The sequence below is a fragment of the Macrosteles quadrilineatus genome, unplaced genomic scaffold (genome assembly GCF_028750875.1).
Source record: "Macrosteles quadrilineatus isolate MER2022 unplaced genomic scaffold, UCM_ALF_1.0 Scaffold_1__1_contigs__length_201487025, whole genome shotgun sequence".
Taxonomy (NCBI): Eukaryota; Metazoa; Arthropoda; class Insecta; order Hemiptera; family Cicadellidae; genus Macrosteles; species Macrosteles quadrilineatus.
In genome coordinates, this window is record NW_026542594.1 from 121,556,905 (window position 1) to 121,573,153 (window position 16,249).

Below are 16,249 nucleotides of genomic sequence, written 5' to 3' on the forward strand. Positions count from 1 at the left end.
CAAGAGGTGTAACGTTTGTGAATTGTATGTACAAAACGCAAAGATTTGTCGGGAAACTATTTTTTATTGAACAAAATGTCGATGCAATATTTGGTAGAGATTGGCTTAGGGAAGTCAAATTAGATTGGGGTGAAATAAAAAGTCTAGAAATGAATCAGACATCAAGTCTAGGAAACATGTTGAGCGACTTTAGTGATGTATTCGATGGAAAAATTGGAGTCATACCTGATCATTTAGGACAATTAAGGGTCATGGATGACGCAAAACCGATATGCCTCCTCCACACAGTTCCGTCTTCCATTTTGACTCGGTATAAGAGGGTACCTTCTCTTCCAATGATAGTTCCAAAGCACCATTTCCGTTTAGGACTTGAGTAGTCTCTAGCTAGGGCTGTTCGGTGAGGATTTCAGTTGTGTTGGCTTAACACTTTTTTCGTTATTATTTTTATACTTAATCTGATTCAATTCACATTGTTCCAACGTATTATGGCTTACAGTCTTACTTTCTGATTTTGCAAGTTCCATTGCTGAAGCAATGTCCACTAAATCTTGATACATTCGTTTTTCACGATCTTGTAATAGTTTAGTTCGAATGTCTACGTCTTTCAACCCCCGGATAAACTGTAGTTTTAGAAATAGATCTGCAACAGATTTACCACAGCAACAATGAAATTCACAATTTACAGTCATCTTCTTAAGAGCAACTGAAAACTCATTCACTGTTTCATGTTCCATTTGATTCCGCGAAATAAATTTCTGTTGTAAAGCCCATTGGCTTGGCTGAGGATCCACAAATTCTTTCAAGAGCTGCACTAAGTCTAAGTCATCATATTGTTTGTCCAAAGGGTCCTCAGGAGTACAAACATCATAGAGTTGTTGATGTAGTTGATGTGTTAGGGCATGTAGTAGTGTATATACTTTACCTTTATTATTAGGTTCTTGGTTATTTAGATACAAAAATACTTCCAGTCTTCTTATGAAGTTTGTGATAGTTTCTTCGGGGTGATATGGTGTATGGTGTGAAATTAATTCTCCCTGATGTGTTACATAAATGTGCACTGGGCGATGAAGATGAAGAGGTGTTAGAGTTATGTTCAACAGCTAGCATCATTTCTTGAAGTGTAGTTGTAATCTGTAAATATTCATCTTCCATACTGCATCTGCATTCAATTTCTCTACTAAGCTCATCCAAATCTGTGCGTGAATCTATTTCATCTTGTATTTGTTTGTACTTTGTCCAGTATTCGGTAACAGTTTTGAGCTTTACATTTAGTTCTGTCGCCGTTGGGTTGCCTTTTAATAATCTGTTTGCTCGTGTAAATTGGCCTTTGACCACCGTTCTTGCTTTGATTAGTTTCTGTAGTGTCTGTTCTTCAGTCATTTTGTTTTCCTCGTCGCCAATATACTTTAACTAATTTAATACAATTAAATTGTGCACATAATGTTGACTGTGTAGTGTATATTTATTGCTGAATAACTTTGCATAAACATAAATAAAAACAACAACAAATAATTAACTGATCAGCTGGATTAAATAGGGACAGTCTTTGGAAATATGTATCACAGATGTCAAAGGTCTCGTCACTGACTAGGCTGACTGAATCGTCCACTAGTGACATTCTCCTCACAGACTCGTCTCTGGATATTTTCATAGGTGACAAGTTGGGATTGTCCTCCACGCTGTCTCTTAGCACCTCCGCCATCTGCTCTTCAAGACACCATTGTGGCATCGTAGGTTCATCTGAGCGACTACAGTTGTGTTTAAACAAGGCCATCAGGCATGGGAACTTGCAGCCACACTGAGCACACTCGTTTGTTTGCTTGCCATAGTTAATTCTCCTCACAGTCTCGTCTCTGGAGATTTCCACAGATGACAAGGTGGATATGTCCTCCACGCTGTCTCCTAGCACCTCCGCCATCGGCTCTTCAAGACACAATTGTGGCATCGTAGGTTCCTGTGAGCGACTACAGTTGTGTTTAAACATGGCCATCAGACATGGGAACTTGCAGCCACACTGAGCACACTTGTTTGTTTGCTTGTCATCGTTATTCTTGTGCTCTTTCCAGCACACACGTTTCTTCTTGTGTCTGTAGAAGAAGGTATTGTCAAACTTCACGTCACATCCACCACAAATTATCAACTCTGAATCGTTCTCCGTTTTCTTCATTTCCCATAGAGGTTTGGCTTTAAGTTGATTGTCTTCTGTTTTCACTTTCTTCCTTTTGTCAGTTACCGCGACAATCCTGTTCCCGATTTTGACACTAGATTAAACACGGCTTCTCTCAAGACTTCGAGTATTTTTGAAGTTTCTATAGGCTCATCGTCAACTATCTCCTTGTCTTCATCAGGCTCTTCCGTACTCTCTCCAACCACTCGGACCATCTGGACACTGGTGAGAATGTCAGAATGTTTCTCAGAGTCCTGAACCATATTCTCAGCCCCCAGTGGTTTGCATTCCACCTCCAACGCTTTTTCTTTGATTGGAACACTGTCTAAATGTGTTGTTTTGGTTTTGATTTTGATTTCTTTGTTTCGGGTCCTTTCTTCTTGTGAGATGTTTTCTGCTAGAGATGCACCGTAGTTGTCAATCTCAAATGATTCCTTTGCTATTTCGTGCAATTTACCATATTCAAAACATGCCAGAGTAAAGTTATCATTGATACGTCCGGTATTTTTCGAGGCACTGTCAGTATGCAGTAGGCGATGGTGGGATAGATTGCACCCATTGATTCCACAAGGTTTCTTTAAATTGCAAAATTTGATGTGGTGACGACGGAAGCAAAAGAAACACAGTTTTTTCTCAATTATCATCTTCCACTGTTGTGCGACTTCTGCTTTTCTGAAAAGCTTACATTTATCGGTTTCATGACTCTCCGAGCAAAACATGCAAACGTTTGCATAGGGTGAATTAGTCAAAACTGGTTTAGGGTCACTTCTCTTCCGCGCTGTCTCCTCGGGTGGACGAAAATAAATACTCATAATGGAACACTGGTTTTCAAGCCAGTTACAGAATACTTTCAGGTCAGTAGGTTTTTCTAAATGCATGCTATTTACATGTTCAGCCCACCTGTAGTTCAGAGTATAGGGGAGCTTACTTAAAAGTTGATTCAACAAGAGAGGATTTATTAAGTACATTTCCAAATCCAACGACTCTGCGGTAGAGGTCAGGTTTAAAAGTGTTGTTGAAAACTCAATAAGGCTGACAGCGTCATCCTCCTTGACTGGTTGGAGCATGCGCGCCTTCTTCAACATTGACTCGACTATAAACTCTGGACGTCCAAAACACATTTGTAAAGTTTTCATTACTGTACTCAAATTTTTACCTGATATAAATAGAGGTTTTACCATTTTAAAGGCATCTCCCTCCAGACAATTTCTTATTCTTTCAAGGTTTTCATCGTCATTAAAAAGGTGTTTAGTCTTATTGTAACAGGAATAGAACATGGGCCATTCGTCTGGTTTCCCGCAGAAGGATGGAAGACGCTGTCGGCAAGATACAGTTTGATTGGGGTTAGATGAATTGATAGCTTTTGAAAAGGAGTCAGCTAGTTTATCAATAGCCGTGGACACGATGGCTGACGATGTCAAAGGAACTGACGGTTCCTCATTTAGCCACCTCTTGACTTTGACATTAGAGTCCTCCTCAACTGTAGCAATATTGAAGCTTACCTTGTCAGGGTCTTCATTATCTTCCAAATGACGACTGCCCAAGACTGAGGCGGACTGACTACTTCCCAAGACCGAAGCAGACTCAAGTTCGGTCCTTACTCTCAACAGACGCTTCTGACGTTCTAGTTCTCTTGCTTCAGCTTGACGTTGTCGTTCCATTTCCCTCTCCTCTCTTCGCCTCTGTCGTTCTAGTTCTTCAGCTTGATGTTGTCTTTCCAGTTCTCTAGCCTCGAATTCTCTTTGGCGTTGCATTTCTTTTTCTTCCTGCATTTTTTCTAGTTTGTTCATTTCTTCTATTTCTTCTAGTTGCAGTTGAAGTAACCGGCGCTTGCTGGAAGTTGAAGATGTGGTTTTTTGTTTTAGTAGGGGGTTTTGGAGGTTGACTATCTCTTTCCATGGGTTCATCATTCTTGTAATTTATATTTTCTGGGGAATATCTATTTGGAGGGTGTTTCTCTCTCCCTGACTTTCGGAGTGACATATTTCTTGACATGATTTATAAGTCGGGTTTCGGCACCAATGTTAAAAATATTAAAGACAGACAAGACAAAAATTAATAGGACTTGACAAAAGATGTGTACAGTAGACCCCCTCTTAACCGACCTCGTATTAACCGATAATCGGATTATCCGCCTTCGATCGTAAAATAATACAGTTTGTTTTAACCGACCTTGATTTGAGAGCAGCTCGGTTTAACCGCCGCTTTCTAGGAATCTCGGCATTTCCGCTCCCACGCTGGGCGATGAGAACTGAACCATACGCTTATCTCCACAGGATATGACTAAGAATCAGTTATTTTGTGTTGAGCACAAAAAATATAGCATAGCCTATTGTCAGTTTGTCATCATCGTTCGTAGCTCGAGCACATCTGATCTGATTTTTTATCTGTGCGGCAAATTTATAACATCATAAAGTGCGTTACGATTTTGAGAACTGATTATCTTATCGCAGGAGTAAACAAACAACGCAACTTGTACAAGATACAAAATGGTCGCTTGTATCTTTAATGTCGACAAAAGGTTCTGTACTGTATTACGATGTATTTGGAAAGCATCAATTAATACATTACAGTATTAAAGCTATTAAAATAGGAATTTTATTGACTCTTGCCTAGTATTATAATGCACTGAAAGTAGGCCTATTTGACTTAACTGTGTTTTGTGTTTATTTGTGACTTTTCTATCAATATGAAAAAGGAGATAAGAGTAGTTTATTTTATAAATAATGCAAGTATGACTTCAAAATAATGATTATATAATTCCAAATGAATAGCACTTCATTATTTTATGATTTTAGGGATTGCCCGTTTTATCCGACCTTTTGAGTTATCCGACCTAGGTCCGGTCCCATTAGGGTCGGTTAAGAGGGGGTCTACTGTATTTAAATTAGATAATGTTTACAAAATCATAATAATAAAATAAAACATATGTTAGTTCACTTAAATAAGAATGAAGGCAGGCATAAATCATAACAATATTAATTCACAACCTCCAAATTTCATCAAGTCCAAAAAAAAACCAAGTGTTAAATAAACCTTGTTTCACAATGTCCAAACATATATTTTATCCTATAATACGAGTAAAGTTTTAATACTTGTTACTTCAATCTCGGAATTGGCACATATAAACACGTTTATACTTAACTTATGGTATAACTAAGTTCTGTATCAAAAATAAGTTCTAGACCTTTGTTATACCCGGGAAAAATCTATTATCGCCATAATATGCGTATAAACTTTAGAAAATTTAACATGGGTCTTATGTGACCCCATTCTTTTGATTTGTTTACTTTTGAAGACTTACAATTTTGTAGTGTACTTTAGACAAAGATAAAGAGAATGAATTTTTGCTTGCTCCGATTCATTCATAGAGTAATGGTTTTATGCATAAGATTTTTACATTATAAGTTATAATTCTAAACTTTCCAGGGTAATAAGTTTCCAATCCAAAACCAACTTATTCTATAAACATCCTCAGCTTTAATTACTGTTGATTTTTAATTAGTTTTGCTAACAAAACAGGTGATTTATCCTAGCTTACTAATATTAGAAATCCGAAAGTTTGTGTGTGTGCTGCAGAACCTCGCATTAACTACTGGACGGATTTTGGCATGATGATAGCTCACATTCCAGATTAACATACTGAAACTAAAACTGGTCCGTCACAGCCTAGCAGGGCCTGGCAACCGTTTACCCCTTAGTTGAGCTATACCTAGCATATGTGGCTTAGCTACCCAACTATTCCAGGCCTATATCATGGGCTTCTCTAAGAGGAGGCTCAGCTCATGCTATACGCTTAGTTATATAAAATTGTTATGATATAGATAGGTCTACTGTAGTACTAAAAACTTCCTCAAGTCTTTAAAAACCTACTGCTTCTTTGATTTTTCGTTCTTAAATCTTAAGAGTTTCTCTTGAAAAACACGGAATGGTTGAAGTTGAATTTTCTTTAAAATAACGTGCATTTAATTAACTAATATGGCAATAGCTGCATTGAAAATTAGCCTATGTTTAAATAGGGTTTATTGTAATTTTTACTAACCTTGTGAAATTCCTTGGTAATTCTGAGCAATTACTTGGTCAACCCCAAATTTGTTCATATTTTACTACGGTCATAAGGATGTTATCAGAAAACAAGAAACATATAATTCAAGCCCCGCAAGGCTATCGTACAGGTTGCCGAGGGATAAGAAGGTTCAAAGTCTACGCGATAACAGTGGCTTGCGGGAGACGCGCGTAAGGCCAGTTGTGACAGTACCGTTATGTTATGTTATTTTATGTTATGTTAGGTTAGGTTAGGTTAATTCATATTATTAAACTATCATATAATATTATTCATATACCTCCAGGATCATTGTGAAATAACCTAACCTAACATTGCGGGGCTTGAATATGTTTCTTGTATTCTGACAACATCCTTATGACCGTAGTAAAATATGAACAAGTTTGGGGTTGACCAAGTAATTGCTCAGAATTACCAATTCCTTTTAAATTCCTTGTGAATTTGCTGCGGCGGGGGTATTTCCCTTTGCAACTTTTTGCCAAGGGGTGCACTATAAAATTTGCCATGTCTCAATCCATAGTTAGATAATCTTGCATTGAAGGTGGGTATTCTGTATGTCAAAAAATAATCTGGACATTTATACTGTACCTTCAGCATCTATCAGTACAGCGGCTTTATACGGCGTCAGGCTGTGGTGGAACCGCAGCAGTGTGCGAGATTGTGAGGGATGGAAAGCATCACACAAGTACGCCACAGTAGCAGGTGCTTCCAAACAAACACTTTCAATAACGTGTGGCAAAACTCTTTTACGTCCGATTTTCACCTAGATTAACAAAGTAAATTGTTACCTTAGAGTTCTAACCCCCTTGACATTTTCAAGCTTTTAACTTTCATCGCTTCCCTCAAATTATTTATTCGCTCTAAAACAGTTGCAGCACAGGTCAATACCAAAAACACTACTGCCTTAAACATAGAAACGTTGTTTTAGCGAATTTCCCATATAGGGAATAATAAAAGGTTAAATTACCTGTGTCCGCCAGTTGATCCTTATGTGCTGTGTCCTATTACAGGAGATGCATTTCGGCAGAATAAATTGCCATCATCAGTCCTAATATAAGATCTTGATCTTCCCCATTTGGTGCGTCTTGAAGTTTTGAAACACGTACACGAACTTTACACTTATATACATTACGAATAAAACAAACAAATACACAGTAGGGCTACTTTTATTTTAGTTAATACGGACATGTCGTGTCTCCTGTAATAGGACACAGTACATAAGGATTGACTGGCGGACCCAGGTAATTTAACCTTTTATTGTATGTCATACCGATCCGGAACAACAACAAACAACATAAAATGATAGGGAATAAGCTATTACCGTAGTACTCATGGTAAGACCTGTACTCGGTACCGATTCTTTTTTTTTCGTTTTGAGGTCCCTAGAGGCCAAAAACACCATCCGTTCAAATTCATATATATATATTTAGATATTTATATATATATATATGTGTGAGTGTGTCCGTTAGCACGATAACTCGAGCAAAAATGGTCCGATTTTGATGAAATTTGGTATAAACCTACATTTATTCGAACGAGTTCGTGAACCAGCATGATCGGACTATGGGAACGGGGGTTTACGGGGGGTTTTATGGGGTAAAATAGGTTTTTCCCATTTTTTACCCAAAAAACATAAAATTTTGCAATTTCTTTCCAAACCATTTTGTAGAGCTTAAAAAAACAAATAATTTAGTATATTGCAGCGTTATTATGTGCCTAATGGTTACGGAGAAAAAAAAAATATAAATATAAAATTGCCATGTTATTCTTATGGAGAACAAGTAAACTGTTGTAGTTTGCTTGTTTATGAACATATTTGATCAAATGTGGATCACTAACTATTAACATAAAAAAAACAGTTTTACCCTCCCTGATGCAGCAAACCTAAGTACTTGTTAAACTAATTCTATTTAAATAGGAAATCTATATATTTAATACACAGTTGTAACACTGTTTTCTCAGTAATTACTGGACCGATCTACAAGATTTATGTCTCAAATTAAAGGGGATAGTGTGTAGATTTGCCGAACTTCCTTAGAATTTACGTTTTTTCTAAGGGCTACGACCTACAGCCCTTTAAAGGTCGAGTCAATACAACTCTTATTGAAGAATATAATACACAGTTTATAAATTATTCGTCAGCTGTTTAATGTTTGTCAGACATTTGTTATTATTTGTATAACCTCACTTTCAGTATGCAATTATTAAACTTGGAGTTTCTGTTTATAAACACACGATTTTGATCAAGGAAAGTGTATTTGTTAACTTATTTTTGAAATGTTTTAGTTTTCCTGCAAAGTGATCTGAAGGAAAGTGGTAATTGAGTTTTAGTGTGAGTATGGAATGTGAAATAATACCCATAATAGGGAACGGAAACTTATTGTTTTGATCAATATAATTTATTCTCTACGGCCACCAGAATAATCATGGGGAAATCCGCTTGCAAGTTGTACATATAATTGCTTAATGAGTGGGGAACATACAAACATTTTATAGTAGGTGACGAATCTTACTCAAGATCAGTGTTAGACGTTCAGTGCTACCAAACTTTACCTTCTCGAGATGGCGAGTACACTGGGATACGTGGAACTACAATAGGCCTATATCAGTGAATTTTTTTTCAAGTACACAGGGAAGTTGCTTGAGAAACTGTGACTTACCATTCGGTTCTGGCGAAGAAGTACCTATGTGACTTGATGTTTAATGGCAATGTTGACACGGGTCATTATAGCGTTATAAAACTTTATCATTAACCCCAGGGTGTGAAAAGTACAAAAAGAAAAAGAAAAGGTAATCATTAACTGGGCGTAAAGAGACATACCGAACGAAAAAAAAATGTAGAGAACCATCGAACTAAAAAGGCAATGAGCAGTTAAAATCCACGACTCCTTTTCCATCAAATTGGACCGTTAATACCCTCTGACATCGAACAAAGTATGCCCAACTTTATATATACAACGTAAACACAGCTTTTACTCACAGTATGGGTCTAAGATTCGTGAAATGCGACCAACTGCTGATGCGTGATTTACATGTAGGCTAAGTGACTATCTTTATTCCATACAACAAATGTAATGGAAAAAAAAACGACGAATATAGGAATATACTTGAGCAAATTATCTAAATAGCATAAATAGCTGCTTATTAGATTATCAGCATTGTCCAGTTCGTATACTATTTATTTTTCAAATGAAACTCGAATTAATATAAAACATTCATTTGGTTAACCCTCCGAGTGTCCATAGTTTAGGCCTTAATGTCCACCTATTTTTGGCCCCTTTGCAAGGTTTTATTAAAACGGATCTGAGAAGCTTAAAACAATGTTAATTCTAATGTTCTATATACCATTTTGTTTGGAAAATCATGGGCTTCAATATTATATATAAAACATAAGGAACATTTTTTCAAAAAAAAAATTTTTAGGTAAAAAAAAAATATAATTTCGAAAATTTTCAAAAAAAAAATAAGTTCGCGCTCAATGAAATTGTATAAATTATAGGCCTATAAATATTTGAAAATAGCCACTTTGTTCTAAATTTAATGAGGATTACAAATATATAATCATATAGCGAGGTAAGTTATCAAATAAATAAGTTATGAGCGAAAAACGGATTTCAGTACATAGCGTTTAGCTAAGAATGCATAGCCTAACCATAGCTAGGAATCTGGCTGATAATTTACATCAATATCACTACCTACTTCTTCAGGATCATCAACCAGCACTTCAAAACCACTTAAATCTTCTTATAATGCACCACGTATATCACTACTTTTGATTTTTAACACTAAAACAATGATAAACGTAATAAAACACATCAGTCATCGGTCCGGGGGAACCTAGCTGTTTACAAATACACGCACGTCAGCTGTCTGCTACAATATTTTCGGAACTAAAATGAATAGCGCTTAGAGACAGACCTCTGGAGAAAGCTTAGAATATTACGGAAAGAACGATACCTAACTCGATCCAGTTCAATCCGATTCAGTCAGTCATAGAGCCTTCGCCGTAAACGATGTTTGTGCGTCTTAAAAGCGACGCGTGACCCTACACAAAGTGTGTTGTGCGTCGTTTTTATGACGCGTGACACTCGGAGGGTTAAAATAATATATCGGTTTGATTAACATAAAATAGTTTACACAGGCAAACTATCAGTTCTATTTCATGTAAAAACTTAAACAACCCCTAAATAAAATACAAAGATAAACAGTATTTGTTAATTATTATTTCTTTTATTGCTGACAATATTCCCGTGGCGGAGCACGGGCGGTTAACTAGTAAATGTTATATTTTTAAGTAGACATTTTAGTGTAAATCCAATCAGGCAAATGGAAATTCGCTTAGTCTGCAGGTTTGCTGCGGTGGGGGTATGTTATATTATGGTATTCTTTTTTTACCCCTAAAAAACACTAATTCAAATTTTTGTATTACTTTAATAGAGACACTAAGTTAAAAAAATGTTTTGTCTGGTACAGGTCCATGCTAAAAACATAGTTGTTTAATTTACCAAATATACCACGTATGTTCAAATGTTTACTTTGTTAACTTGTTGTACCACCAAAAGACAATTTTGTATCACCTGTATGCTGAATTTTTATTTCAGGATTAGTGTTGCCTACAGTATTATTTTGAGGCTTCTGATTGGCTGAGGGAACATCATTACCGCAACGATACGACTTGATGCCAACGGCCTCGGTGGTGTAGTGGATAGAATGCTGGGTAAATAATCCGAAGGACCCGGGTTCAAATCCCACCCGTAGCACTATTTTTTTGTATTGGATTTTTTCATTATCAACAAGTTTGGTTGGTTTGGTTAGGTTATGGTTACATTATAAAATTGAATTTGACCCATTTAAAATTTTATTTTATGAACAGAAATGTTTTTTTTTAATAAACCTTCATTCGATTTTTCATTATCAGCCAGTCTGGTTAGTTTGGTTAGGTTATGATAGTTTAATTTTATAATTAAAAAATTATAAAATACGATTTGAGGCATTTATAATTTTATTTTATGAACACAACTATTTTTTCGATTAATAAACCTTCATTAATTTTTTTCATTGTCAGCACGTTTGGTTGGTTTAGTTAGGTTATGACGATTTAATTTCATAATAAAAAAAATATAAAATTGAATTTGAGGCATTTATAATTTTATTGTATGAACAAAACTAATTTTTCAATTAGTAAACCTACATTATAGTTTATCAGAAGCCTCTAAACGACACTGTTGGCAAAATTAATCCTGAAAAACAAATTGTGCCACCTGTATTATAAGGCATAACAAAGTTCAAGTTGTGGTACAAGTCTACTCAAAAGTAGGCTTGCAGCTTCCCTAAATATAAAAAAACCATTATATTATAGTACTATCTTTAAATCCCTCTTAAACATTGATATTATTTTTGTACCATCTATATATTTAACCCTCCGAGTGTCCATAGTTTAGGCCTTAATGTCCACCTATTTTTGGCGCATTTGCAAGGTTTTATTAAAACGGATCTGAGAAGCTTAAAACAATGTTAATTCTACTGTTCTATATACCATTTTGTTTGGAAAATCATGGGCTTCAATATCATAAATAAAACATAAGGAATATTTGTTTCAAAAAAATTGTTTAGGTAAAAAAAAACTATTTTGGAAAAATTGAAAAAAAAATAAGTTCGCGCTCAATGAAATTGTATAAATTATAGGCCTATAAATATTTGAAAATAGCCACTTTGTTCTAAATTTTATGAGGATTACAAATATATAATAATATAAGGAAGTAGATTTGCAAATAAATAAGTTATGGGCAAAAAACAGATTTCAGTACATAGCGTTTAGCTAAGAATGCATAGCCTAACCATAGCTAGGAATCTGGCTGATAATTAACATCAATGTCACTACCAACTTCATCCGGATCGTCAATAAGTCCTTCAACATCACTAATATCATCTTCTAGTGCATTACGTATATCACTACTGTCCATTTTTACCACTAAAAACGACGATAAACGTACAAAAACACACATGTCACCGATGTGAAATAACCAAGTTGTCTAAAACACGAACGTCAGCTGTCTGCTACAATTACGATCGGCTCGGAGAACATAAAGCGCTTAGAGACAGACCTCTGGAGAAAGCTTAGAATCTAACGAAAAGAACGATACCTAACTCGATCCAGTTCAATCCGATTCAGTCAGTCATAGAGCCTTCGCCGTAAACGATATTCGTGTGTCGAAAAATCGACGCGTGACACTACACAAAGTGTGTCGTGAGTCGATTTTTCGACGAGTGACGCTCGGAGGGTTAATACGCTAGGCATATTTTTGTCATAATTGTTTTGAAGCTGCTATGTATCCGATCACCAAGTTTTAGGTGTCGTTGGATAGGGTGTGGCATGTAGATTTGCCATCTATCAAAAAATCTTTTAAATTCCATCAGGACTTTGACCCAGTGGCCTTCAAAGTTCCCATGTTATCCTTATGGAGAAAATGTTTGTTTACATTTGAGAACTGATGAATACTTTTAAATTTACACTAATATTTGAAACAGCTGGTTATAGTCAAACTCAAATAGAAATTAATGGAAACATGACAAAGATTTAGAAGAGATAAAAATGTACACTATTTTTTTTTTAGCGAATTTCCCTATAGGGAAGTAAGCTATTACTGTAGGTGGCATGGTAAGACCTAGACCAGGGACCGATTTACTTTTTCATTTTGATGTCCCCAGAGGCCAAAAACACCATTCGTTAAAATTTTTATATATGTATATATATATAGATTTATATATATAGATATATATATGTGTCCGTGAACGAGATAACTTGAGTAATTTTTGTCCGATTTTGATGAAATTTGGTTTAAAGGTGTAAAGCAGGATAAACTTGAATGAGTTTGCGAACCAGCATGATCGGACTATGGGAACGGGGGTTTATGGGGGGTTTTATGGGGTAAAAATAGGGTTTTCCCATTTTTGACCCTAAAAACACAAAATTTCACAATTACTTTCCAAACCATTATGTAGAGCTTAAAGAAACAAATAATTTAATGTATATTGAAGCGTTATTATGCGCCTAAGGGTTACGGAGAAAATTAAAAAAAAATTGTAATTTTAAAATTCCCATGTTATTCTTATGGAGAATAAGTCAACTGTTGTAGTTTGCTTATTTATGAACATATTTTGATCAAATTTGGAAAATACATTAATTTCTTACTAAACTGCAGTATACCTATAAACATTTTACATTAAAAAACACTTTTTTACCCTCCCTGTTGCAGCAAACCTAAGTACTCGTTAAACTAATTCTATTTAAATAGGGAATAAATGTGATATATTTATGGAGACATTTTAGTGTAAATCCAATGAGTCAAATGGAAATTCGCTAAGTCTGCAGGTTTGCTGCGGCGGGGGTATTTTTTTTTAACAATAGTTATTGGTGTTTCACTGCAAAACACGTTATTAAGGTTCAGTGAGTTTTCAAGTGAACGGATAGTACAGCAGTTACACATAATTGTTGTGATTTTTAAGATCTTTGTTTTACAGAAACTAAATGAAAGGATTTTATTTAATGAGTGGAGAATATTAATATCCAAGGAACAATAAATTTTATGTAATTGTATCTATTGTAAGAGATGGCATATACATTCTTCTGTGTTTATGATAAGTGTACAAGAATAATGATCTGAAGTTATTGATATTAGTTATAAACACGTTTTTCACCTCCAAAAAGAATATTTGATTATATCGGAAGTTAGGAAGGGTGGGTCCGAAATATTCTGGAAAACACCATTATTGTGTTAAACAGGAATCTTGATATGTCGTCAGGCTTGATTAAGGTAAAGAAATAACTTTTAAAAACATGTGGAGGAAATGTACAAAAAAAGAAAGGAGTCTTCATCAAATTATCAGGACATGACAGAGAAAATAGAAGCATGACTCGGAAGCATTTGATGACGCTGTACAAAGGGTGTTAAGCCAGCAATGCTTTACGGATGCAAGTTCTAGGGTAAGGATGTTAGGATTGAAAGATTTAAAGGTAAACATTTGAGTATGCAAAGAAGAGTTTTCACGGCAAATAAATCCCAGACTTCAGCTAGAGGAGGAGGTGAAAACTCTTTGGTACACCTTATGCTAATCGCAAGACCCTTCTACTCAATAAAGGAATTTTATGAAAATTATGGAAATTAACACGTACAATTCACTATTGTATTAGCACTATTGAAATTCTTAACGAATGAACAATAAATAATATTGTATTGTATTGTAAAACAGAGGGGGTTTCCTAGGAAGAAAGGAGATTTATCACGGGACCTGAGTGACTGAAAAACACCATTTTGGTTACATATAGAAGTTTCAACTTCTCTTTAAAATGACAGATTGATGACATTATTCATGCTGACTACTATGTCATTATTGAACAGTTTAATTCCCTGACTATTTTGTCTTTTTACTTACTAATTAACCCCTTATATTTGAAAAAAACTACCGACAAATAACTAACTATAAAAGTTCTAGTCCTTTGTGGGCGGTTAAGATGAGCTTTGAATTATGTAAACAAATGTTTTGTAACCTAGTAAAACTCTTAGAAGTACCTCGAACATAGTCCCATAGGATTCTAAAGGTCTACTGCCATGGTTATGAATAGTTTCTACGGTCTCTTCAATCCAAGGTAATTTGGCAACTATCTCCACTGCCTCTCCTTCAACTTCCTTTATTTGGAATATCTCAGGATCTCTAGCGAGCTGAATTTAAATATCAAATGAATTAATACTTGAACCATGCAATTAATTGTAATACTATTCACTAGGTTTTAGAACTAACTTAAAACCATAAGTAACCCTGTTACAGAAAAACTGGCAGCAGGCTTATTCAATTATATTGTGTAACTTTTATACAATATCAGACATTTAATTCTTTCAATAAACTGTTTATTTTCTCTATTTAACAAATTTAAAAGGCTGCAAACACTGACATCATTCATTACCGAGTTAACCCAAAACTAATGCAACAAATTTGGTAATGCAAAAAAGCATCTTGTATTGTGTCAGAAAAACTTATGTTGATAAATTTAATCCTCCTTATAAACAAACTCTTAACACTCTTGTTTTGTTTTTTTTTCTTTTTTGTACTGTCTGTTCTTTTTTTGGCGAATTTCCCATATAGGGAATAAGCTAAATTACCGTAGTACTCATGGTAAGACCTGGACCCGGGACCGATTTACTTTTTAATTTTGAGGCCAAAAACACCATCCGTTGAAATTCATATATATATGTGTGTGTGTGTGTGTGTCCATTAGCACGATAACTCGAGCAAAAATGATCCGATTTTGATTAAATTTGGTAAAAACTAGGGATGGACACGATTGGATTTTTAGTTCAAGACGAGACGAGACGAGACGAGATTTTTTATTTCCCATAAAATTTCGAGACGAGATCGAGACGGGATTTCCCTTCTCATACACAAAGGGAAATGCATGTTCGGAATTTTTACCTGATTTTGTAACATTGTTAGATGACTGTTTAAATACAAAAATAATGATAATAGGCAAGAATATTTACAATCTTTTATTAAAAAACATCAGCATAACATTTTTTTATTAATCACGCCTAAATTATTAAAAATGCCTACGATTAGGAAACATAGTGATATCAGTTAGGATAGAGTTCAACTTATCCTAAAATAAAATAAATCATAAAATAAAATATTAATTTGTATAAAATAGTTACTTGTTTTGACTTTTTTTATAGTAATAAAACATTCCTCACACTGCTAACACTTAACAAAACTTCTCAAATGTTCTTAAAATAATTAAAGTAATATTTACATTTGAAGAATTAATTAAATAAGAACGCCTTCGCAAAGGAAACGCAACTACAAACACGCTCCTGTATTGCGGGTATTGCATTGACTTTCTGCAGGCGTTTTTCATTTTTTTTTTTTTTTTTTTTAATTCTCGTCTCGATAAAAATCTCGGCCAAAAAGAAATCTCGTCTCGTGTAACGAGATTTAAAATTTCCCGAAATTTCGAGACTTGACCATCC

At 35.0% G+C, this 16,249-nt stretch overlaps 1 protein-coding gene across 1 annotated transcript in view; it reads right to left on the reverse strand.

Annotated features, from left to right (window-relative positions):
* Positions 1–16,249, reverse strand: part of LOC128984057 (DNA polymerase subunit gamma-2, mitochondrial) — a 47,607-nt gene that overhangs the window by 18,128 nt on the left and 13,230 nt on the right. Inside the window, exons 3-4 of the mRNA XM_054403344.1 lie at positions 14,801–14,950; positions 6,819–6,993 (exon numbers count right to left, since the gene is read on the reverse strand). Of these exons, the coding sequence (XP_054259319.1) occupies positions 6,819–6,993; positions 14,801–14,950 (325 nt within the window). The remainder of the gene's footprint in view (positions 1–6,818; positions 6,994–14,800; positions 14,951–16,249) is intronic.